This window comes from Tasmannia lanceolata, unplaced genomic scaffold (genome assembly GCF_043159265.1).
Source record: "Tasmannia lanceolata isolate RefF3 unplaced genomic scaffold, GAP_Taslan_0.1 ptg000002l, whole genome shotgun sequence".
Classification (NCBI taxonomy): Eukaryota; Viridiplantae; Streptophyta; class Magnoliopsida; order Canellales; family Winteraceae; genus Tasmannia; species Tasmannia lanceolata.
The window spans coordinates 45,590,033-45,616,327 of NW_027518679.1; the positions used below are offsets into that span (position 1 = coordinate 45,590,033).

Sequence of the window (26,295 nt, forward strand, 5' to 3'; positions counted from 1 at the left end):
GACCGTGTTAACCGAGTACTCAGTTGTGTCAACCGCATTCTTGGCCGCGTCCATGCCAAGTCAACAAGGATTTTTCTTTGGCCGAGTTCAGCGCCACATCTGTGCTTTTAAACACTGGTTTAGAGTTTAGACATTGGCACCCTTCTATTTTTTATTTCACTTTTTCATTGGCCGTTATTCCCATGAAGCTCCCAACAACCAATAGAGAAATTTAAAATAATTGCCGATACCAAAATATGGAATAACACCGGTTTCTTTGGCCATATCATATTTTTTTATAATTTTAAAGCATTTTTATATTTATATTCAATTTTAAATCCTAATGATTTAGAGCCAATTTTATGATTCAATTTTATCTAGCTCTATTAGAATTCACAATCAGATTTGGCTTTTAGAGCATTAAGAAAAGCATGTACAAGTCACCATATAGAGTAAATAAAACATTGAACAACCATTTGTATATGAGTTAAAAGGACCCATGAGTTCTAATTGATTTGCCAATCATTCAATGATTACAAAGCTGCACTTTCCCGATATATAGAAGATTCTAAGTGAAGAGATCAAGCTTGTCAATGTCCATTAACGTATCTATCACCACCATCTGATTTAGTTCAGGCTTGATGTCAGAAAAACTCAAGAGAAAATGTCAAAGAGAACCATGAACCATTAGAGGTTACCCTAATAAGACGCAGGAAACTAAGTTTTTTTTTATACCCAGTACTACATGCATTAGTTTCTCATGTAAGAAGATTTCATGCTATGTGAACGGCATTTTGATTGTCAGAAAACATGTCAATCTTGGTTGACCAGGATAATAGTACATTTATCTCAATGGCAGGCTTTCAGGTAAGCCTCAAGACGCTTACCCAAAGAAAATAAATAAAGAAAAGAAAGAGATTAAGCATCAAGAGGCATTTCGATTGCAACTTGCATTGTGGATATAAGTTGCACCTCAAAAGAAAAACAAGAACAAGAAGCTTGCCAACTAATTAGTATGCCCCTCACAAAAATGTCAAGAGTCCAGAGTTATTTTACATAAAAAATGATCTACTTACTAGTGCAACTAAATAAAATCTGGGACAAGAAAACAATTAAACATTTATAGTTGCATGTGGACTATAAAGAAGCACATAGAACTACAAAATAATATCTGGCTGGTGTAGATACTGCCACAAGTTTTTTTTGAATGGCTACATACTGGTACAAGTTACCTTGGCAATAAGAACGCGAAGTGTTGAAAAGGCTTCTTTGCGGAGCTTTGAACTTCCATGATGTCCTCTTCCAGCCTCCGTTTCTGCACTCTTGGCATAGATAAACCAAAGATACCAAAAATGATTACTGGAAAATATTATGCAATAAAATAAAGGAAAATATAAACATAAAGGCAAACAAAATCACTAACAACATTTTGAATTGGAAATTCTCCCTACTTGTAGAAGAAGTGATAGCCAGTGCCCCACTGCAGGAGAAGCATCTTGTGACTGGAGAAATGCAAGCAAACATTCTTCGGATTCTGAATGATGTTTAAATGGACCAATACGCTGAGCTTGGAAAGGGTCGCTTGATACAAAAGTAGGCAAGCTAGGAAGCTGTTTACATATGCAGGATGAGACAGAGCAGGGATGAAGGTTGAGAAGCAATTCCCTAAAGCACCTAATTATTCCTTCACGAAATTCTTCTGAAGCCTCAGACGGAGAAAGTAGAGCCCCCGATGCTAATTTCTTCAGCACCAAAACCATCTGCAAATTATCCCTTCATAAAACAAGTCAATAATCCCTCTATCAACTATTTCAGCTGTTTCTGTAGCATAAGTTTCAACCATGGTTTTAAATTTCGGCTGTACGGGACCGAAACTGAAATTTATACCGAAATTTCAAACCTTGGTTTCAACATCAGCTAACATAGGAACTATGTAAATTTCTGGTAACTATAATAGAGACGAAGTTACAGAATTGATTTATTGTACTTGTAGGAATTAAAAGAACAGTATTAGAAGCAATGAATAGAAAATTGATTTTTCCTCCCTCTCAAATAGTAGTTTCTACAAAATGATTCACAATCAAAAGCTACCTCGCTGATTTTGTACTCATTTGATAAGTAACAAAAAAGGTCTACAACAGACAAATGCACATATTAAGGAATACAGCTACACACAAGTTCAACAACCAACAATGTTTGACCGGATGATTGGGTTTTAAGAAGGCCCGATGCATATTTATTTCGCAGTTGAAATTATGATTATCGTGCATTCTAAGATGTAGGAATGCATTATTCCACAGTCGAATTATAAATATACTGCGTATAGATTGCAAGCAGCTAAATGTTATGTTTGCCACCTCTGAATAAATACGGAAAGAATGACCAGGAGGGCAGATAGGTCATTTAGAATGTAATACTCTATGATTTGTGGACACGAGTGTCGCATGTCGACACAGTCATGGAGTGCCGGACACAGCAACCTCCAAAATTTTGAAATAGGGACACGGCTAAACCAGAAAGTATCTATCTATGATTTGTGAATACAAAAGGATAAAATGAATATAACATTGGAACAAACTAAGAGAAAGCCTATGGTTGGCAGAGATAGCCAGCGCTAATGAGGACTACAGAAAAGATGAGCTTCAGTCTGAAGTGAAGAAAAAGGATCAGCAAGTGTATATCCTCTGTCCGAATTAGCGTGGCTAGAAGTCCTTTCACATTTGAATTAGCCTAGCTATAAGTCCCTACGATAAAGAACTGGGTGGATGGTGGAAGGAAGCAAGAGTAACAGGTCCAGCTAATGTAGGGATAAGTCAGAAACTTCGATACGTGAAACACAACCTTAAGGAATGTAGATTGGAAACTCGACAAGAAGGGATAGAAAGAAAGGTTGCTATCTCGCATCAAGAGATAAACAGGGTGGAAGAAACTCTTCTCGCTAGTGTGGAGGAGGTAGAAGAGATTGGGTCTCCCAAAGAGGAGTGGCGCAGGAAGAAATTTTTCGGAGACAACAATCTAGTTAACGAAGGATAAAAGAGGGAGATAAAGTACAGACTTCTTCCATATGATAGCTAGTGCAAGAAAACGAGGCAATTGTATTAGCGCATTACAGGTAAGAGGAACCCTTGGGAAGAAAAGGAGGTCATCAAGAAGGAGATAGTGGACTTCTATAAGAGACTATACTCATCAGAGGGAGGTGATCGGACTTTAGTTTGATAGATGACTCGGACCAGCTTTCTATAGAAAGGCCCTTTCATGAGGAGAAGATAAGGCTAGGCCTTTTGTCTCAAGCAAGAATTGAGTCCCTAGACCGGATGGTTTTTCTTTGGCTTTCTTCCAGTGCAGTTGGTAATAGGTGAAAATCGACATTCTAAGCTTTTTAAATACCTTTATGAAGGCCTCGTAATGAACAGAAGAACAGGTGCCACCTTTGTCACCCTCATCCCAAAGATCGAAAGAGTAGTAAATACTACGGATTTTCGTCCTATTGGTTTGCTGGGTTGCTTATATAAAATAGTGGCAAGTGTTGGCAGATCATATGAAAAATGTTCTACCCAAGATCATGTCTTCAAACCAATCAGCATTTATACAGGGAAAGACAAATTCTAAGCAGTGCTCTGATAGCTAATGATGTGATGGATTATTACGTCAAGAATGAAAAGAAAGGAATAATGTGCAAACTAGATGATAGACAAAGCTACAAGGCAAGTACTCGTAGATGCTTTTATGATTGGACCCCAAGGTCTAGTTGTTTTACACCTGCAGTTTGCTGATGATACCTTTGTGTTTAGTGAGATAGATGAAGATAAGGTGCTCGAGTTAAAAGTTATTCACCGTTGTTATAAAATAGTGATGGGAAAAGATCCAATTTTCGTATGTCCAAGCTGATTGGAATCCATATCTCAAGGGAGGAGAGTGGCAGATTGGCAGCATCATTAGGGTGCTCTGTGGATTAGTTCCCAACGATGTACCTTGGTCTCCCTATGAGTGAGGGGAGACCCCGGAAGAAGGTGTGGGGTCTGATAGTTGAAAGAGTGGAGAGAAGACTAGATACCTCGAAGTGGAACCTAGTATATTTTGGAGAAAAAATACCCTAATTAAGGCGGTGCTTGCAAATATTCCTATTTACTATCTTCCCGTCTTCAAATGTCCGATGAGTGTGCTTAAGCTCATTGAGCAAAATTCGGAGAAGGTTCCTTTGGGGAGGATATGAGGATAAGATGTTTCACCTGGTTAGTTGGGATGAGGTATACAAACCGTTTCACCTGGTTAGTTGGGATGAGGTATACAAACCCATCAAAGCTAGTGGCCTCGGTATTGAGGTCAAGAGGAGGTAATGAAGCCCTTCTTCAGAAATAGTTAGGTGTGTATGGGGAGGAGAGGAGTCAGCTTTGGACCAAAGTCATCGATAGTAAATATGGTACGTCCCCTGGATACTGGATTTCTAATAATAGGTACAGATTCAATGGTATGACCATGTGGAGAGATATTCTAATCCAAGAATACAAGTTCAACCAAGGGATCACGTTCAGAGTACACAAGGGAGACAGAGTCAAATTCCGGCATGATAAATGGTCTAATGAGGCATCATTATTAGAGATGCTCCCTGATTTGTTTGTTGTGGCTTTAGATAAGGATGCTTTCATCCAAGACTACTTTGACTGGGTGGAGGGGAGGGTAACATGGAAAATTAACTTCAAACGTAGCATCTTCGATAAAGAGACTAAGGGGTGGCTAAATTTTGGAATATTCTGGAGTTTTAATATATTAAGAAGGCTGGCAAAGAAAAAAGGGTTTCGATCTGGAGCTCGTCCGGGTAGTTCAACGTCAAATCATTTTACCACAATATTGTTCCTAGAGCCTATTTGGCTCGCATCTGGCTAGAGTGTAGAGCATAGTTATGGATTCCATTTCGTTTCGGTTGTTCTGTTTCGTTCAGGATTCTGGAATTGAACAACCCCCCCCCCCCCCCCCCCCCCCATTTCGTCCAAAATTCCGCCACGTTTCGTCCTGATTAGCCCGAAACAGACCTTTCAAACAAAATTATAGAAATGCCACTAAAACAGCTGATTTAGTTTTTGTCCATTTTACCCTCATTTTTTACCATTTCGACTGTTTATAGCCGTTGGAAGGTTATTTTTGCATCTTTTTCCATCTACTAGAACCTACAACTCTATATAAACCCATCTAAGCCTTGTTCTCTACTAGTCTTTACCACATTCTTTATGCGATAAAGAGAGTTTTAGGTTCATATAATTTTTAGCAATTTCTAATTTTTTGGATTATTTTTCATATTTTTAACTATTAAAAAGGGAAATGATATCAGTACAACCATATTTTAATATTTTCACAAACCATCTGGTCTTTTAGTATTTGAAGCTGTCAAAAGGTTATTACATTTCCCAAAAAAACTCTCACAAGCCAATTAAAGAAGAAACGATAGCCCGGTTAGTGTAAATATCAAAATGTGGTTGTGCTGATAACATCAATGTTTTAAATGTTGGTTTTGGTGCGGGTTTCAGCCACAACCGAAACTGAAAATTTTCAGATTCAGCCGAAATCATGTAAAATTTCAGGGGGGAAATTCGGTATTTTGCAAGAATTCGGTGGAAATTTTGGCAATTCCGGTGGAAATCTCGGATTTCAGTGGAAATTTCGACGAAATTTCATATTCAAGTACGAAGGCTCCATAATGGAAAGCGGGAATCGAAAGCGGGAATTGAAACGGGAATCGAAAGCGGGAATCGAAGGCCCCTGGAATGGTCGGAAGCGGGAATCGTAGTGTCTCCTAGAGAGTCACCGGAGAATCAAAGGAGATTCGACGGGGAGTCGCAGGGGAATCATTGGGGAGTCGCCGGGAATCGTTGGGGAGTTTGGAATCACCAAGGAATCTCCGGGGAATCGCTGGAAAATCGTGTTTCACATAATAATAAACCATAGGAATTTTGGGAACCGTGTTTCCTGAGAATCATAACCGTGATTCCCAAAAGTGGGAATCGGGTTTTCGGCGAAATCGAACCGAGATTCCTAGTTTTTTGGGATTCAAGAAGATTCCCGTTTCGGATTCGAGAACCGGGGAATCGAGGTTCCCCACTCCCAGGGAAGAATTCTGCTTCCTTGTTTCCATCACCTAGAGAAGTGTGGAGTCGAATAATAGGGAGATTTGGGATCCTCTAGGTATTCTCCTTAGGGCTGCAAATGAACCGAGCCGACTTGCGAACATGTTTGGGTTCGGCTCGTTAAAAGCTCGGCTGGGGCTCGTTCGTTTACTAAACGAGTCGAACCCGAGCCCAAAAATTAAGCTCGCCAAATAAACGAGCCGAACTTGAGCTTTGTATAGTTCGGCTCGAAAAAGCTCGCAAGCTTTTTAGGCTCGGTTCATAAACGAGCCGAGCTTTAAAGCTTGGATTATGTTTTTCTTTTTATATATAAAATAAAAGAATGTGGGTTGTTTATCACAAATGAAAGTTTGGCCGAGTGGTTAAGGAGCTGGATTTAGAGGGGGCTTGGGTTCAAATCCCACAGATGTATGTTTTTATCATTCTTGAGACGAGCCGAGCTTAAGCTCGATTCGTTCCACTTAACGAGCCGAGCCGAGCCCGAGACGAGCTTTCTCGAATATTTCACGAGCCAAGTTTTTTCGAAAACTAAACGAGCCGAGCCGAACACGAGCCTTCATAAAAACTAAACAAGCCGAGCCCAAACACCCCAAAGCTCGGCTCGGCTCATTTGCAGCCCTAATTCTCCTCCTGAATTGTCAACCTACTAGAGAGCCGGTTTCATGACCTTGGCAGCAGAAAGGGAGGGTGTTGCAAAGAGTAATATTGTTGGATTACAGTATGGGTGATTTGGAAGAACAGGAATGATAGGGTACTCAGGAGTTGGTTGAGAGTTCAGTGAGCTTTCTATCTACACAAAGGTGATCGTGTTAACTATCTACTGGGTGAAGACTCTACCAAGTTTCTGGTTCATCTCTAGTTACGAACTCTGGCGTAGATGGAGAGCGATCTGCGTAACTAGGGAACATGAAGAGAGTGCAGCCTCTAGTTGGGACCCACGGGGTCAAGTCGGTGAAGCTTAACTTTGATGGCTCAAGTTTGGTTAACCTACGACCTCCAAGAGTAGGACTCCTAAGAGATGACAAGGGTGAGACTAGGTGGGCTTTCTCGAGCCCCAATGGGATCATTGATTCCAATGAAGCTGAAGTGAAGGCGGTCTTAAAAAACATAAGAATCATCGAGAGCAGAGACCTTCGTAGATTGATCGTGGAGGGAGATTCTCCCAATGGATTCGGGTGATTGGATGGGAGACACCCTCACCCCTGGCGATTCGTGCCCACAATAGATGAGATTCTTGACGAAATGATTGACACCATGTTCAGAGATCGAACGACAATGATACATATAGGCTGGTTCGGACGAGGGTCGGGATGGAGTCACTGGCGATCTTCTATTTCCTTCCACCTTGAGTGGTTTCATTTTTTGTTGCATTCTATATTTCTTCATTGATACTGTTTTAGCTTGACTACTTTACCTATTGTACGTTTGCTTTCTTGTATTGACCACCTCAGTCGTGGCTTTTGCCTTTTCTTTTTTTTAATAATGGCTTTTGTCTTTTCTATTTAATGACTTGATCTACTATTTAAAAAAAATGTATCTCCTAAATTCATTTTTTAATTCTTCTTGATGGCCTTTAATGTAGTCATTTTTCTTCGTTAAGGGGATTGAGACAAAGTAATCCAATATCCCATTTCCTATCTTACTCTTGCCGCAAAATCAACACGCTACATCATTTCCTCGGTGGATTGAGAGTGGACTTCTAAGAGGATAAGAGGCTGCTCCTGGAGGGTCTTGCGATATCTAACTTCCAATATGTTGATGATACCATTATTATCTTCTCTTCTTCAATAAATCATGTTGTCTTTATAACTATTCTAGTTGCTTTCACTGGAGAGACAACAAGTGGAAGAACAAATAGTGCAAATCCTCCATTTGTAGAATTAGCATTGCTGATGTTCTGGTTAGCTCCAATGCTGAAATTTTTGCTTTTGAGGCATCACATTTACCCATCAGATATCTTGAGCTCGCTTTGAGGGAAGGTGCCTAAAGTGCTCATGATTGGGACCAGGTGATTGAGAGGATTGAATCCAAACTGAAAACTTAGCGTGGTACTCAACTCAACTCAACTAAGCCTTTGTCCCAAACTAGTTGGGGTCGGCTAATGAATCCTTTAGAAAATTTTCATGACGAAGGTGAAAGGATCTACCCGGCTCAAATTGACTAAGTCTAATCCTGACACTAGTTGCTTTCGTCTGCATGGATCATTTTCTTCCATTCTCTCCTATCCAAGGTCATGTGCTCTGTTATGTTCCTAGCCTCAAGTCTTTCCTCACTGTTTCTACCCAAGTTGTTTTCGGTCTGCCCAGCCCCTACGTCTTTTACTCCATCAACTTGGCACGAGTCACTTCTTCTCACTGGAGCATCCAAAGGCCTACGTTGGATATGCCCAAACCATCTTAAGAGGTGCTCTCTCATCTTCTCCTCAATTGGTGCCACCCCCACCTTTTTACGGATGTCCTCATTTTTAATTCGATCTAACCTTGTGTGGCTGCACATCCATCTAAGCATTCGCATCTCCGCTACACTCATCTTATGCACATGCTGCTTCTTGATGGCCCAACATTCTAAGCCGTACAGCATGGCTGGCCTCACAGTTGTCTTATAAAACTTTCCATTCAACTTGGTAGGTATTTTACGGTCGCACAGAACTCCTGAAGCATGCTTCCACTTCAACCAACCTGCTCTTATTATGTGGTTAACATTCTCTTCAATCTCTCCTTTCTTATGTAGGATTGAACTAAGATAGTGAAAGATATCCCTCTTAGGTACCTCCTGCCCAGTCATATTTACTACATCCTCGCCCCGCCTCCTTACATTACTAAAGTTGCACTCCATATACTCTGTCTTAGTCCTGCTCAGTCTAAAACCTTTGGATTCCAAAGTAGTTCTCCATAACTCGAATTTAGCATTAACTACTGCTTTGGTTTAGCAAGAAGAATGGCCCCTTCAAAGGCATCTTTGTCCAATATCCTAACATTTTGTTTTTCAATATTTCAAATCCCTGCTTCTGTAGCTAATAAAATTGATAGGGTCCCAAAAAAATAATGGAATGATTCTTCGTCTTTTAGGGAGAGGCTCATTTAATTAATTGGAATAAGGTTTGTCACCCTAAAAGACATCAAGGCATTGGTGTTAAAAATTGGAGCTTTGTTAGATCGGTGGAATGGACCATGACGTCAAAGCCTTTTAAGTGTGTGTGAGCATTGTGGATTAAGACAAAATTGAGAAAAAGGAAGGTGATTTGTAGATTGGTAGAATGGGCCATGATGCCAAACCTTTTTTAGGGCGTGCAAGCGTCAATGATGAGGAGAAAATGGAACCAATTTCTGCATTGTGTTGTTTCAAAAAGAAAGATTGTTCCAAGGTGGAAACCACGTCTGATGAGGTGTATAATGATGAATTTTGAAGGCTCAAGTTGAGGGAATCACGCGAAAGCAGATATAAGAGATATCATTAGAGATGCAACACCATCAAAGCATAAGTTTTGGTCATTGGACGAGGAGTTAGTTTTTCAAAAAGAAAGATTGTTCCAAGGTGGAAACCACCTCTAATGAGGTGTATAATGATGAATTTTGAAGGCTCAAGTTGAGGGAATCACGGGAAAGCAGATATAAGAGGTATCATTAGAGATGCAACACCATCAAAGCATAAGTCTTGGTCCTTAGACGAGGAGTTAGACTTCTTATGCATTTCAAGAGTGATGTATAGTATATTGAATGTGACTCTAAATGTGATCAGAAGGGCTAGGTATGGACTATGGAGAGGGCGGGATTCCCTTGAAAACTTGCAGACATTTTTTGAAAAAGTTCTAGAGAGACTTGAAGGTCACCGCATTCATTTTCTGTCATGTTAGGATGTTAGGCAAGAATCTAATGTGGAGGCTATTTGATTAGAAAATTAAGGATCTCTACTGGAAATCTTGTAATTACTATAATCTAATTAGAGACCATAAGCCTTGAGTATCATAACACGATCAGTGACTTGTTATTTAAGATCCATGAGCGGGCAAATTTTCCTTTAGTTTTATCAGGAAAATCCTTTTCGTAATTTATTTTGTGTGAGCTAATCCCAAGTCTATAAATACTTCATTGAGCTCTTCAATATTCCAAGTGATCATAGTAATGTCCATTTCTAATGGATCTATGGAGATGGTGGACTAAAAGAAATATTGGAAACAAAAGCTACGCTAGTTTTTGGAATAAAATAATTAAAAGACTTATCACTTAGACTCCTATCCCCTTAGAAAACTCCTAAACTCTATCCTATCAACTTCCAAATCCTTTAGAATCTAAATCAAATCTGATAAATAAAAAAATCGCCTAAATTAAGGACTATCCTTGCACCAACCAAAGGTAGGCCCTACCTACTTATCGCAACTTGAAATGAGGGGAAAATTCCCCATTTTCGAAAACTTTGGCCTAGATTAAATGACACAAATACCCTCTCCTCTTGCGGCTGCCTTTTCCTTGGGTTTCTTCATGGGAATGTGGTCCATGTGGGCCCGACATGGTTGGAAACAGAACGAGCACCACAGGAGGATTTTTAGATCGTGGATGGATCCTCCATCAATGAGGCAATGCGTCTCCTTCAATGAAGATTGAGGAACACCACGAGCACATTTCAGCACATAACATATGCTATCCATAGAGAATGGGTCTTCTTCAATTAACATATGTATTGGTTTTATCGATTTCCTTGTTATATTAAAATATTTAATTTACCTAAATATAAGTTACTTAAACTACATGTGTTAACTTATAAGTTATTTAGGTTCTAAATTGTTCAAAATTATAAAATTTAAAAATAATTACAAAAAATAAAAAAAGTGTTTCACAAAAACAGAAATTTGAATTTCTTCTTAAAATTGGGATTTAAAAAAAAAAAAAACTAGAACTATTAACAAGAAGAAAAATTTTATGCTGCTATACTGATAATATCTTGATTCACAACAATAAATAACGATATATTTGTCATGATAAATTGAATAGATCGGGGTATTATCTTTCTTTCTTTCTTTTTGAAATGGCAGCCAAATATCGGGATATTATCTCTTTGCATAACTGTTAAAATTTTGAGATAAATTTAATTTAGAATAGATAATTGTAACATTTTTTTTGATAGATTAATTCCATAGATAATTGTAACATAGTCAACAGTAAATGAGGAGAAAAGTAATTTGGTATCAGAATAGCTAGATAGAGCGAACAAATTGTATATTAGAAATATGTTAAGCTGTTGCAAATTGTTCAGATTAGAGCTTTTGCAATGGTGATTCAAAACTACATTGTCTCATTTAATCTGTAGTGAAGTTCCAGCGTAATACTGAAATATCAAGGTATGAGTCTGAGGTCAACACCACTAGGATTCATTGAACTGAGTTGTTATGGGTTTTTTTTTCTTTTTTTTTTTAATGTTTATAACCTTAACAAAGAGTCTGTGGTTTATCTTCCACTTTCAGGGCATCATGAAGCTTCAATTATTTATCGGGCCACAAATGCTTAGAAAGAAGCATAAGAAAACAGCATTTGAAGCCATGTCAAGAAAAAAAACTTACTTGTCCCACTGGTATCCACTAAATATATGATGTCTCTAAAATGACGAGAGAAAATGATATCGAGGATATTACTCAAAAAATATTTATACAGCAGAATCACTACCCATTGACAAAATTCATACCTGATTCACAGACCTTAAAGGGCATTTCTTCAAAAGTTCCTCTAGACACAGCAACACGCCTTCCGCTACACTATCGCTGATTGTATATGGTGTATGAACAGTGCCAAATTTCCCTTGAGTACCAACCTTCTGCTGGGATCTACAAAGTACGGCTGCATCCAGAAGCAGCAGCAAGGGGAACAAGGTAAAGCTGAAAAATAAACAATCCAAATGGCATGAATCAATAAAAAATTCCCTAAAATACCGTGTTCCTATTCATATGTCGCATAATGAATCTAACAAATGGGAAAGAACACTAAATTAGATTATGTTATTACTTAAAATCCCCTAAGACGAAACAGCAGGAAGTGTTGGAATAAGCACCAATACACACTATAAAACCATCACATAAGCAAAAAATCACCCACAATAGTTTCACAATATCGAACACCTAGTGCCGTGCCATGTCGCACATGTTTGATAATTTGGCACATAAAACATTTCACATGTAATTCATATAATTATTTAACCATAATATACACCACATTTCACTTGCAAATTGCAATTCTTATAAACATAATTATGCAACACATAATTGTACAGTATACCATTAATACACTTACGGTTTTGGTTTCGGTGTGTGCTTCGATTGGGCATGTATTTGGTGGGGGATGCAAGCAAAAATATTTCAGTCACTTCGTTACGGTTTTGGTGGAAATTTAACCATGCTTGTACCTATTAGACATGGGTTCCGAATGTTAAGACCCATCAAAGTGCAGCTTTAGAAAACCAAAAGGAACATTGAATTGAAACTCTCTCAAGAGTCACTTGACTTGTAATAGTCCAATGACCTTCGTAATTCATCCCTCATAGCCCCTTGAGAAGATTTGCCTCAGGATGAAAAAGTTATGATAATTATATAGTACCTCTTAGGTGTTGTTTGCATCCCTTAAAATGATTTCCTAAAAAACATGAACTTTCTACAACACCAAAATCCAAGGAAAGGTTTTCCTATAAACCTCTTCATGTTGTTTGGTTGATACCCTTCTAATTCTTGGAATCTTGAATTTTGTTGTTAAATTGAAAAATCTCTAGAAGTTAATTGTTAACAAAGTGAGTAGGTGATTAACCCCAGCCCCCACCCCAAGCACCCCCCCCCCCCCCCCCACCCACCACCCCAGGCCTTTCAACCCATCCCACGTGTCTAGAGAGAATCATTGGGGGAAATGGGGCCAACGAATCCTTTCTTTCAGTTCTCACATCTCGTAATTCGAGGTTAGGTAAGTGGACATATCTGAAACAAAAGTCTAATTTAGTGGAAAATATGGTCTTTTCGTTTGTGGATCCACCCTGAGATGAAATTCTTTGTTTCCAAACGTGTGACCACATCACTATGTCACATACTATAATTGGTTCAAAAATGAGGCCATCGACATGCAGTAAATTGCATTTAGTTGCATACTAGGCCAGTCCACATGGCACGAATAGCAACCCATAGTAGAGTTTGGTGGATTTTAACGGTGGTCCCACAGACATATAAGAAAACTATAAGGAAGTGATAAATTCGCCCACTTTTCTTCCCAGAGCCACCCCCCCCCCCCTCTCTAGTGTATTTATAACTACTCATTTTATACTACAAAAGGGTAGCCCCAGGAAGAAAAGGAGGCAAATATACCATTTCCCAAACTATAGTTGGTAGTACAAGGGGGTTTGCCACATGATGCAAGACATACCGGTCAAACATAACCCCTCATCCATGAGGAACGAGTGGAATTTGAAGCTATGGTAGTGGGCCTACGAACACTGGAACACCGGGCATGCCTAAGTGGCACAACCATGCTAAATTGGGCATTGAGTCCCAACAGCGAGGCAGAGACAGCTTTGTATTGCTTCCAATAGTGAGGTCATGTATGTGGACACAAAATAGAGAATTAATCCAACTATATGGAAATGAGATTCTTGTGGTTCTGGATAAAATTATACTTCCAATCATTTTAAAGGATATATGTTTTTCACTAAAATTCTAATAACATGGAAAACCAACGGCGAAAAACTCATTTTCCATCAAAGTTGTTTTCTAGGGAATTGTTTTACAAGGATCGACCCTTAGTGCACTAAAACTTCAATGTTTGCCTCTAAAAAAAATAATATTCTTTCCAAATTATCCAAAACTTAGCTACCATTCAAAAAAATGGTCCAAAACCTAGCTAGCAACTTGTCTTCCATAGCTCTTCCACTCCCCACTCATGGAGGGAGAGCCAAAGCCTCCAACACAATTTTCACTGCTTTTGGCATGAATCAAATACCAAATGTGAGAGAAAATGAAAACCCATATGCCTCAAAGGCAAGAAGGCATCCTATCAAAAGGTGGTCGACTAACCCCCTCTGCAGCATGAGACATCACAACACAAGTCCATTGAGAGATGAATCAAATGTCCCATTGTCAGCATCTTGTCAAAGTCTACGGTTCATCATCCTACGCCACCAAAGATAGGCTCCTACGTATAGCAACTCTAAATAAATGTAATTATGTAATGGGTGATGATAAATTTGCACCTCCTGTAGGATAATTTGCAACCCTTTAACGCGAATTGACGTCAAAAAGCGCTAAAGTCTGCTACATACCCTCCTTTAAAGGGGTGTGAATGATCCTCCAGGGGGTGTGAATTTATTATTGCCCTTATGTAATTTATATAAATATTTATACGCAATATATATATATCGCATATCACATGGAATTATGTAACATATGCTTGTACAGTGGTTATACGCTTACGATTTTGATTTTGCTATGCATTTCAGTTTCGGTATCTGTATCTGTGGGGATGGAAATGAAAACATTTCAGACGTTTTGTGTCAGTTTTGATGGAAATTTAAAACTATGCTCCAACCTCAAAAACTATTTCCCAAGTAACACTTGGTTTGTGAATCTCAATCACATCCCTCCTTTTTCTCCTCAAAAATGTCCTCCTAATCATACTCTCTACACTTCATACTGTCTTCTTTGTCATTCGAAAATGAAATCCTTCTGAATCTAAACGTATTCAAGTTGCTCAACAAAACCAATTGAAAATTGGTCTCTAGGACTTAACCCTTCAACCCCATCTTTTGTGATGAGGGAAATAAAATTGGCATCCAAATTCCTTCCAAGATGGCCCCTCGTGTAACCCCTCAAAAGGAAACACTTATGATGTCCATGTTGTCAGCCAGCTCATTTTTTCCTCAAATGACTTTCAACTCTTGTCACCCCACCACCAGTCACTACGTTTCGGTATACCTCTCTCGTCTTCTAGATGCGCAAGAGTAAGTTCATTATTGTAGATTGTCCTTGAAACTGGGATACATCTTATAACCCTAAAATTTCTCTGTACCCACAATGTAAGTGCCACTCAAATGGCCTCCAACTAGCATTCCAAGACAATACAGATAAACATATAGACCATGTTAACCACTTACTTTAGGAAAAATTTGAAAGATAGGTTATTTCAATGCTCCCATGTGTTCCTCTATACAGCTTTCTAATTTAACAAATCAGTAATCTCATCAAATTCCTTGTTGCCAATCTAACAACTGAAAATTCGAAGAACTGTAAAAAAAAAAAAAAAAATCATTACTAGCGCATCAAAAAACACAACAAAAACCCTTTAAATTTAGTAAAATTCAGATAAGAACATACCAAACGAACAGTATGTAGAATACTGTAAAAAAAAAATCTAATTTGAAGAAAGGGAAAGTTTTCAGAGAAAAAAAAATACGAGAAGGGATGAGATGAATGTACTCGAGGCATGCTTGTAAGCCAGAGGCAGGAGCGGAACGGAGATAATCTGCAAATTCTAAGAGTGAAAGGGTATTTTTCTTAGGGTTTTGAACAAGGGCGAGAAGATCTAAGCAGTAGGGTTTGAGATGATTGAATACAGTGCGTAGGGTTTCGTCACCCTCGAGGCTTAAACCTTCAATTTCTTCTTCCATTTCCCGTTGTGAATTTTCCCGCAGAATACCACAAAGCTGCGAGTATATAATGTATGAGCTACGGGTTCTCGAAGGCTATTTTTGTTTGTGGGAAGGACGGAAATGACCCCAGAAGTTGTGGGACTGCCCGTGTTTATGGTGCGAACTTCAATATCCCACGCCCCACACCCAAACGGATAAAATCCCCCCCTTTTGGTTAACTGCTTCAGGATAAATTATTAAATTCACCCCTGTAACGTTTTTCTTTGCCTTTACGGTATATTTAAAGGGAAATGATACCGCCACTACGCTATTTTGATGACAGCACTCCTCACATTATTAAAAGGTACGGTATGGCCCACACCATAGAATGATCCAAACGGTCCATTAGATGGGCCACAGCCTAAATAGGTTGTGCCCCAAAAATCATTTTTATAGGTTGATCCTAACCCTCCGATCTATAGAGGGTTAGGATCAATCCTCGGAGGGTTAGGATCAACCTATGGAAATGATTTTTGGGGCACAACCTATTTGGCTGTAACCCATCTAATGGACCGCTTGGATCATTCTATGGTGCGGGCCATACCGTATATTTTAATAAGTTTTCACTCTCTCCGTGCATTGCAAGGGTGCCCTTCCGACCGGAGGTTTTCCCGCCGAACGGTATGGCCCACACCATAGGATGATTAAAGTATAAGTTTTCACTCTCTCTCTCATTCAAGTATAAGTTTTCACTCTCTCTCTCTCTCATTCATCCATGTGCATTGCACGAATCCCTTGATAATTCTACTTTAACTTAGGGCTGCAACTCGGGTCGGGCGGGTCGGTTTTGGAGAACCCAACCCTACCCGAGAAATATCTCGGGTCGGGTTTTTTTCCCGAAAACCCACGATTTCCAAACCCGGCCCTACCCATGATAAATCTCGGGTCGGGTCGGGTTTTTTCATGTTGACACAATTTTTTAATGAAAGTTCTTGTTTGGCAAGGCAACTCAACTCATAGAAGTAGAAATTACACTCACATTACACTTGAATCAAACAATGTTGTAATTACAATCAAACAATGCTGAATCAAACACTTGAATTAACTCAACTCATAGAAGCATAAATTACACCTCACATACATTAACAGTGGGTGCATGGGTTTTCACTTTTAACTTTTAACTAACAATAGAAAAAAATGTACATACTATAACTTATGTAACTCGGGTCGGGTCGGGCCCCTTCAAACCCGGCTCGACCCGAGATTCATGCGGGCTTTTGAATGCTCAACCCGGCTCGACCCGAAACCCATGAAATCTGAACCCAACCCAGGCTATTTTCAGGTCGGGTAAAACCCGGCTCGAGTTGCAACCCTACTTTAACTCCCATCAATACAAAGAGGAATGATAGATTGAAGGGCGCCCTTGCAAAAAACCAGTTACAAGGGCACCACTATCGGTCGTTGCCTACAAAGTGCATTTATGGTTAATTTACTTTTGTATTTATCAACGCCATTTCCATATTTTTCTGTGCCACTTTCTTGAGATGGACAAATGGGGGCACCCTTGTAACTAGACCCGGCAAAACCGACCGTGCCCGCGGGTCGACCCGACCCACCCGCAAATTTGCAGGCACAGGTCCAGGTTTTAGTGGCCTGCCAAAATCGACCCGCAGGCCACCGAACCTGCAAAAACATGGGTTGGGTCGGGTCAACCCACGGGTTTTGTGCCTTTTTATGTTTTTATTATTTCTTTAAAAAAACTAAAAAAGACCCAGAGTCTTTTATGCCTTTTACCGTGTCATGTTGTTCTTTGTGAGTTCCTGTCATTTAGTCGTTCTTCGAATGACTCATTCCCATGGAAAATAAGGATGAGGTTTCAATATTACAAGTTTTACTCGTCCTTCAAATGCCATTTCCAGGGAAAATAAGGACGTTGTTTCAATATTACAAGTGAATAGGATGCTACTACAGCCAAATGTATTTCAGATAAAAGAAACATCTTTTCAGACAAATTTGTTTTCCTCGAAGTGATAATAAATTAAAAAAATGCTTTGAATTTGTGGTGACCCGTTGGTTGAGATGACCCACCCGCACTGGGCGAGGGTCACGTAAATTCTGACCCGCAAAAATGTGGGTCATTTCCTGACCCGACCCGTGGGACCCCACATCACCCCCGGGTTGACCCGGCCCAGCCCACCCGCTTGCCAGGTCTACTTGTAACTAGTTTTGCAAGGGTGCCCTTTACTCTATCATTCATCCAATACAAATGCAATAATCCCATTTTCAAAAGTGAAGATGACAATACAGACATCATTTGACTACACCAGATGTACACAATAAGCAAGAGCAGATACAGCAAGAAGACATCTCTCAATTGCATTATCTGAACTTTCTCATGGATCGAGTTTTGACACAAAAAAGAAGTGAATTATCTGAAAAAAAACAAAAACAAATTCTCAACTTCCTCATGGATCCTTACCTTCTTCCTCGAGATTTCGAGTCGAAATGATGAGCCTTTTTTTTCTTCTTTCGCACAATAGCCGAGCCCCCGCTTCCCTCTCTAAATGGCATTCCCATGAGAGCGAGCAATCGTTGGGCTTCCTTATCTGTTTTAGCTGTGGTTGCTATACAAACATCCATTCCCCTGGGCTTACCAAGTGCATCATACTTGATCTCAGGGAATACACTCTGTTCACGCATTCCAATGCTGAAGTTCCCATGCCCATCAAAGCTGCTAGGATTTACACCTTGAAAATCTCGAGTCCTTGGAAGTCCTAAGTTTATAAGTCGATCTAGAAATGAATACATCACCTGAAATTGAATCAGGAACTATGTCAGATGCTATAGGTCTTTGCGCTCTAATTCGGATAAAGAAATTAAAACAAGAAATGGAAAGCCAAACTTAAATTTATAGTGGGAAAGAAAGGATAACAACCAGAAACTAATACTTCATCAGAAATTGAAGATCTTTGTTTTCTAAATCAGCTGAAGAGACTAAGACTAGAAATGAAAAACCCAAATCAGATTACAGCGGGGAAGAGAGAATAACTACCCATCTTAGTTAAAAAGAGGAGAAAAATGTAAAGAATGTAGAAAGGTTTGAAAATCATTAAAAAAATCTAAGCATTCAGAAAAATTCAGCATGGTACCGGGTCTGATTGTTAAGACTAAACAATAAAGCCATGGCATTGCTATATCCATATCCATCATTTCAAACTAGCAATGCAACATTAAACAGACGACACTCTTCTTTAACTTGGTAATCACGTATTCATTCAGTAAGATACCAACATTCATGCACACCTTCATATTTAACGTCTAAGGCGCTGTTCGTTTTGGATTCTGAGAATCGATTTTGAGACCAAAACTGATTATTGGACTCAAAATTAAATTCATTTCTGAGTCCAATAATCAGCTTGGGACTCGAGATCGATTACCAAAATCCAAACAAACAAGGTATAAGCATATCTTCATATTTTAGGCCCTGCTCGTTCAAGATTATGACAACCAATTATCAATGCCAAACCAATTATTGGTCAATCTCCAATGAATATTTTTTCAGAATATGCAACCCATAAAGAGTTTCCATGGGATGGGTGAAATAAATTGCAAAAGTCATGTCAAGAGATTATATGATCAAATTGTGCCGTCTCATCTTTGCTACCATCACTTCCTAATGCTAATCATTAAAGCCATTTTCAAGAATACACAATAGGAAAGCATTTCAATTTTTGCAACAGGATATAAGCATGGTCCTGAATGCTTTTCGGATTTGAAGGCTCAGATCACTATCCATGAACTATATCCGTAAGACTAATTAATTCAAAATCCATGAATTAATAGAAAAATAGGGATATATAAATTCCCACTGCAAAAGTAACACGACCACGAAAATGCCTACAATCTTTTCCTCCATTAAATTGTTGAGTGAAAAGATGAATGAAAAAAGAATTCCAAATTCATTTACAAATATGAAAAACAGAGATGTGTACATCATTTAGAAACTATACTAGAAAGCAGAAATCCAACAATGAGAATCTCCAATCTGAATTCGAAGTGGAAAAAAATTAGAGTAACAATCACAGAAATGATTTTGAAGATAATGTGGAAAGAATACTAAGGACGAATAAAGAGAGAAACTCACATTTCCTCTAAGAGTGCAAGCAATGCCAATGGGCTGCCCCTCCCTCAGCTTAAAGGTAGCAATCGACACTCTTGCCCGCGTCTTCACGGGCCTCTGCCCTGTAACAAGAGCCATCTCTTTCATTGCTGCATCCAAACCCTTCGAATTTTGGGCTGCTTCTCCAATCCCGCAATTCACCACAATCTTCTTGACCTGGGGAACCTGTTCCCAGTAAACATTCAAAACTCCCGGAACTCAGAAAAATCCATCGACACAATGAACAAAGGACGGCAGTGTTCTTCAAACATATAATCACAAACACAAATAATAGTCCAAATCAACATTCTGAGCAGTAAATGCACCGAATCCACCGATCGCAAAGATAGGATAATCAAACTGGAGTGATCATTTCAAAGTTCAAATCATATGTTACATGCCTAAAGTGTAACACAAACAAACATAGAAAAAATAAAAAAAGATGGGGAAAAGGTTGATTCGAGGCAACCGGACCTCCTAAACGGTTCGATTCAAGAGGAACCCTAACTCTCCTGAAACATAAGTTCATGTTTTGGTGGCAAATTCTCTTCATTTTCATTAAGTTAAACTCCTTAAATTCAAACACAAAAGATTGACACATCACTACCCTATTAACACATTTACATCACACATAAGCAACGACTAATATCCACAATCCCCCCAAAAAAACCCACAACTATATAATAACTACATTATAACTACCTTAAAAACACTATAATTATATGCAAGGTTTTAAATTTCGGTTTAGGGGTAATTTTGGTCCTCACCGAAACCAAAATTTTAGTTGAAATCCCAAAATTTCGGCCGAAATTCGGAAAATGTGCTCGCAGTGTCGTTTTTTTTGGGCCAAAATTTCGGCTGAAATTCTGTAAAGAAATAAAAATTAATATTTTACCAAAAATTTTGCCGAAATTTCAGAAATTTCGACTAAATATCATCATAATGGTACTAACTAGCAATAGCGAACGTTTCCGTACAACATCTTCAAAACAAATTCCACTAGAACACCAAAAAACCCTAAAATTCAAAATGATAACCCTAATGTCTCAAATCCAAGTTCATCAGAAAAGAAAAAAAGACCAAAACACAAACCTTAAAACCAGAAGGAAAGAAAGGGATTAAAAAAACCCTAAACCCTAAATTGCTTATATACAAAAAAAGATTACCTCGTGCACGTTCTCATAGCTGAATTCTTCTTTAAGCAGAGGAACGACCTTCTCAAGGTAAGATGTTTTAAGGCGACTAACCTTCTCCGCTTCCGATTTCTCCACGAGAACGATCCCTGTCGATGCTCTAACCCTCAAACCCCATTTATTTCTAGGGTTTCCTCCTTCCACGTGGCGAGGTGTCCTAATCGGGACTGAAATTCGGCGATTAATCGGCAACGAAGGTGAAGATGGTGGTATAAACATCGCCAAAGACGCCATTAGAGATAGGGTTTCTGCTTCTTCCACCTCTCTGATAAACCCTATAGGGCCATCTTTTTTTATCTTGACTAAAATACCCTCCATGTATTACACGATCAAGCGTTGGGTGAAGGGATTCAAGATAGGGTTGTTTTTGTCATTATGTGGAAAGTGTGATTCATTAGAGTGGCCTTGCTCCGTTTTCCAACGGATAAGGAGTGTTTGGTGGAAGCTCTTAGGGCCCACATTGGGTAAAAGGCTGTGGTTTTTATTTTGGAGCCTAAACTATTGGATGATCCAAACCATTCATTTATTGGGTCATGCCCAAAAAAACATCTCTAGAGGATGATCCTAACCCTCTAATCTATAGAGGGTTAGGATCAACCTATGGAAATGATTTTTGGGGCACAACATATTTAGGCTGTGGCCCATCTAATGGACAGTTTGGATCATCCCATGGTACAGGCCATACTGTACATTTTAATAAAGTGAGGAGTGCTATGATCAAAATATGGTAGTGCTGAATGCTGATAACATTTCCCTTGAGAAAATAATTAGTTGTTTGTGTTAGATTGATAAATCAAATTAGTAGGGCCCACCCAAGTTAGACTATCTTTTTGTCTCCTAGAAGTCACATGAATGTTGCTAAATTTGGACTTAGGAGTCCTATTTTTGTTTATTAATGAGAGGAAATGCTTTGTTCAATGGTTTTGTATTTTGTGTACTAACCTCGTTTTTCATATAGGCTCCGTTTCTTTCGACATAGACGTAAAATTTCTTTTATGTTCATTTTAAAAACATAAAACAAATTTTATGTCTGAAAGAAATGGAGCCATATTGTATCTGTTTAAGTTTTACAATTAGGAAAAAAGGATCGTTGTAGGAAATTTAGCGTAGTAAAAAATTGTGGGTTTATGTTTATAATAGTTAACTGTGAGTGAGAGAGAGAGATGATTTAAGTTGAATTACAGCCTTTGATAATTATCTTAACTGAAGTATCTGTGCTTCTGAATTGCGAGATGCAGAAGTTGATGCATGGACTAAGCGGGTTGAAGAGTTGAAGGAAGAAGTGAAGAGAATGCTAAGCAGTGCCAAGGGGTCACAACAAGAAATTGATTTGATCAACTTACTTCAATGTCTTGGATTGTCATATCACTTTGAAAAGGAGATTAATGATGCACTACATCAAATATTTGAATCCCACACTTATGCTGCTGACGATGATCTATATGTTGTTGCTCTCCGATTTCGACTACTAACACAACATGGATTTAATGCATCACCAGGTAAATCCTTTTCCATGTGTTGTCCTACGCTCACTAGTTTTCTCATTCCCATTCTTTATAACATGACATTGTACTTGTTGAAACAGATGTATTCAACAAGTTCAGAGATGAGCAGGGAAACCTCAATGTAGCCTTAATTAGCGACATGAGGGGCTTATTAAGCTTGTATGAAGCCGCATATCTCGGCACACAAGGAGAACATATACTAGATGAAGCCATTACATTCACTCGGGAACAACTTAAGTCTGCTATAACCAACCTCGATTCTATACGTCTTGCATTACAGGTAGAACACGCCTTAAAGATGCCCTTGTGGAAGAGTATACCAAGGCTAGAGCATAGGTATTACATCTCAATATACCAACAGGAGAAGGGACAAAATGATCTGCTGCTAGAGCTTGCAAAGTTGGATTTCAATCTCTTACAATCGTTGCACCAAAAAGAGATAAAGGATCTTACAAAGTAAGTTTGTTTAATTGTGTAACTATTTTATCCTATAGAATTATTAAAATTTTGACTGTTGAGATATAATAGAGAAGCAATCAAGGCTTGTGGTACTCTATAAGAAATAAATGAGATTTTCAGCATCATCAACATATAATCTATTCTGGATATAATTGCAGAACATTAGTGTTATTTGTTTATGTATATGAAAGGTACATATAGCTATTAATTTCCATTAAATATCTTATATTACATATTTTATGTAGGGAAATGATTTCAACACAAACATGTTTTGATACATGACGCTCATGTTTCTTGTCTTTTATATTTAAAGAGGTGTAAAAGGGTTTTTACGGTCCCCAAAAAGCACTTATGTGACAATTAAATGCTAAAAGACAAGATACATCAGCGCATGTATCAAAACATAGTTGTGCTGAAGTCATTTCCCTAACAATCGCTAATGTAAATGCTTAAATACCGTAGGAAATCGATGGACAAAAATTAGAACAATAATTGTTACCAAAGGCAAGATAAAACAATCACACAATGGAAACATATAAAAGAACAGGCGATTTACATGGTTCGGCACAAAGGTCTACCTCCGAGATCCCAATTAATCTTCCACTACGAGAAAGCAAAATTGCAGGATTACAACAGTGTTAACGTGAAACCCACAAACGGTCACCCTTAAGTTTCTCCCTCATTCAAGATCGTAAATTTCTCCTTATAAGTGAAATATCCCAATTTCTGATCACAAGAAAAATCCCTCTTTTTCTCAACAAGATTATAGAATTGTGCTCCCTTTCGGTTACAGAAGAAAAAATAAAAATACACCACACTAATGTTCTACTGATCCATGAGACATCTAATTCTCTTTCCTTCTGTCTTCTAGTCATACTAGGAAATCCTTCTTTCTTTCTCCTGAGTCATAGGTACAAAGCTTCACAACAATCCTAGTTACACTAGGTAACTTGTACATGGAGAAACCCATGTGGAGTAGGAAGCAAGACATAATCCAACAAATACAAATCAAGAGTATATGTCATATATTGATTCACAGTGGATTAAAAATAAAAATGAGGTTTGCCATCAAGGCAAAATCAAGATTTCTATCTTGGATCAGTAGTGAGGTATCATCATCATTATATCATCTATTCAAGATATAGTGGGAAAATACTAGGGTTAGAACACAAGTTATACCATTGAATCATTTTAATTGCGCAATTAAAAATAAAGAGACTTGCATTGTATTTGTGGATCACTTGAGCTCTCTAATTAACATGGACTATATTAATATCTCCTACAGGTGGTGGAAGGACATGGATTTTATAGGAAACATGCCTTTTGCTAAGGATCGATTAGTGGAATTATACTTTTCTTGGGTGAAGTCAGTGTATTATGAACTACGATACTCTCGATCAAGAATGTGGAATGCAAAAATTATATCCATGATATCAGTGATTGATGACTTTTATGATGCATATGGCACATTGGATGAATGTCGATTATTCACTAATGCAAATGATAGGTACTTTGTTTACATATATTTTTAATTTCTAAAGCTTTTATTAGAGATCTCTTCTTAAGTCCAGGTTGAAATCATCAATTCACCAAGAACTACAAATGCTAATGGCTAATTAATTTCAGGTGGGATGTTAAGACCAAAGATCAGATTCCCAAATACATGGAAGTGTGTTATCTTGCACTCATTGATGTTGTCAACGAAATAGAAGAGGAACTTGCTGCCGAAGGAAACTCCTATCGTATACCATGCTTAAAAGAAGGGGTAAAACCTCTGAATCTATATAGAGTTTGGGAAATCTTATGAATATTGAAAATGTTTGGGAAGAAAAGCTTGTCTCTATTTCTTTATGCTAATAGTTATTCTCTAATATTATGGTTTAATGACTTCATTTTATCGCAGATTAAAGGTTTAATAAGTGCATATTTTACTGAAGCCGAATGGTATAACAAGGGATATATACCACTATTGAATGAACATTTAAGCTTGTCATTGGTCAGCAGTGGTTATCCTATGATCACTATACTTCGTTTTGTTGGGATGGGTGACATTGCAACAATGGAGGCATTTGATTGGGCAAGCAGAGGACCTAAGGTTATTATGGATGCATCACTAGTTTGCCGACTCCGAAATGACATCGTGGGAAACAAGGTAGGATATTGGTTTATGTGAAAATATTGAAACTAAAAGGATACCATTGAGAAAATAAAATATGCACTGTGGATGTAAAAATATGATGCAACCTTGAAACAATCATGGCCTTCGGGCACCCCCTTATTGAAGGGAAAGCATCCTATTTTTGGGTCCACTTATTTTTATTCTTCAGAAAATCCTTCCACTTACTTTTGGATTCATAAAAATGATAGAACGCTCAAAAATAAGAGAAGACATTCTACATAAATTTTTCTTATTTTCTAGTCTTCACAAAATAACCCACTTACGCCAACTATGTACCTCCTATTATTTCTTAAGATGCATGTTACCAACTGTACAACTGAAAAACTGCTCATACATACCCAAAGGGTTTACTCTATTTCTTAGAAGTTTTTTTATTGTATCAACCATTAATTTATGGATTTAAATACAACTTTCATACCCCCTAAAAATAAAAGAAATCCATAACATAACACAAGCATCAACTAATTAGGTTAAATGAGATAAAAAAGATTAAATATCTAATATCAATAACATTATTTTTTTGTATCTATTTGAAGTTTGAACAAGAACGAGGTCATGTTGCATCAACTATCCAATGTTATGTGAAGGAGCATGGGGCATCGGAGCAGGAGGTGTGTGATAAGTTTGAAGAAATGATTATGATTGCATGGAAAGACATAAATCAAGCATGCCTTGAACTCCCTGTCTCCCTTACTCTCCTTATGCGAGTCGTCAATCTCAAACGTGTGATGGAAGTATAATACAAATATGATGATGGATATACCTTTTCCAATGGCACGACCAAAGAGCGTATCACCTTGTTGTTTGTTGATCCCATTTCCCTTTAATAGTAGATGTGGTTAATTATGTTTTCTGAATGTGTAAGAGATTTTTCATATTATTATTACTGGATGTAGTAAGTAATAAGGTTTACAATAGTGCGTTTACTAAGTTGTCTAAATGTGTGTTATTGTTTTGTACCAAATTGAATACTTTTTTTGAGTACGACATGAGAAACATGTCTATAACAGAGCATAATATGTAGAGAACAAATCAATATTGTGATAACATACTTGAATATGGAATTGTAGATTACCTCTACAACAATACAAATTTTAAATATCAAAGCTCAATTCTT

The 26,295-nt window shown here is 38.2% G+C and overlaps 3 protein-coding genes across 9 annotated transcripts in view; 1 reads left to right on the plus strand and 2 right to left on the minus strand.

The window, feature by feature from the left end:
• LOC143875438 (ARM repeat superfamily protein) overlaps positions 1-15,784 on the minus strand; it is a 45,801-nt gene extending 30,017 nt beyond the window's left edge. Inside the window, exons 1-4 of one of the 6 annotated variants that reach the window (XM_077376982.1) lie at positions 15,532-15,784; positions 11,775-11,964; positions 1,431-1,739; positions 1,212-1,301 (exon numbers count right to left, since the gene is read on the minus strand). In XM_077376982.1, coding sequence (XP_077233097.1) covers positions 1,212-1,301; positions 1,431-1,739; positions 11,775-11,964; positions 15,532-15,722 — 780 coding nt within the window. In that variant the 5' untranslated portion in view covers positions 15,723-15,784. Of the gene's footprint in view, positions 1-1,211; positions 1,302-1,430; positions 1,753-11,774; positions 11,965-15,531 lie in introns of those variants that run through there. The other 5 variants (XM_077376981.1, XM_077376977.1, XM_077376991.1 and 2 more) reach the window with 5 other exon arrangements.
• Positions 15,785-18,034: 2,250 nt separating this feature from the next.
• Positions 18,035-21,368, minus strand: LOC143875458 (Ribosomal L5P family protein). 2 transcript variants are annotated; one of them, XM_077377020.1, is made up of 3 exons: positions 21,090-21,368; positions 19,828-20,028; positions 18,035-18,494 (listed from the first exon to the last, which is right to left on the minus strand). In XM_077377020.1, the coding sequence occupies exons 1-3, from the start codon at positions 21,351-21,353 to the stop codon at positions 18,159-18,161; spliced, it is 801 nt and encodes a 266-aa protein (XP_077233135.1). In that variant the 5' UTR covers positions 21,354-21,368; the 3' UTR covers positions 18,035-18,158. The 2 variants fall into 2 exon arrangements, with proteins under 2 accessions (XP_077233135.1, XP_077233123.1); XM_077377008.1 differs by having other exon boundaries at positions 21,009-21,368.
• Positions 21,369-21,704: 336 nt separating this feature from the next.
• LOC143892312 (putative terpene synthase 2) lies at positions 21,705-25,918 on the plus strand. The gene is made up of 7 exons (XM_077396835.1): positions 21,705-21,721; positions 22,245-22,534; positions 22,621-22,996; positions 24,285-24,506; positions 24,626-24,764; positions 24,903-25,151; positions 25,715-25,918. Exons 1-7 carry the CDS (start codon positions 21,705-21,707, stop codon positions 25,916-25,918), a joined length of 1,497 nt encoding a protein of 498 aa, XP_077252950.1.
• The last annotated feature ends 377 nt before the right edge of the window (positions 25,919-26,295 follow it).

What these genes read in the sequence shown, in the direction of transcription:
- LOC143875458 (XM_077377008.1), bottom strand. Translation starts at nt 21,353, where the DNA reads ATGGAGGGTATTTTAGTCAAGATAAAAAAAGATGGCCCTATAGGGTTT. An exon ending in GCTATGAGAACGTGCACGAG is followed by an intron (nt 20,029 to 21,008) that starts GTAATCTTTTTT and finishes TACTGGGAACAG; the next exon opens with GTTCCCCAGGTCAAGAAGAT. An exon ending in CTTGCACTCTTAGAGGAAAT is followed by an intron (nt 18,495 to 19,827) that starts GTGAGTTTCTCT and finishes ATTCAATTTCAG; the next exon opens with GTGATGTATTCATTTCTAGA.
- LOC143892312 (XM_077396835.1), top strand. An exon ending in GAGATAAAGGATCTTACAAA is followed by an intron (nt 22,997 to 24,284) that starts GTAAGTTTGTTT and finishes TATCTCCTACAG; the next exon opens with GTGGTGGAAGGACATGGATT. An exon ending in TTCACTAATGCAAATGATAG is followed by an intron (nt 24,507 to 24,625) that starts GTACTTTGTTTA and finishes AATTAATTTCAG; the next exon opens with GTGGGATGTTAAGACCAAAG.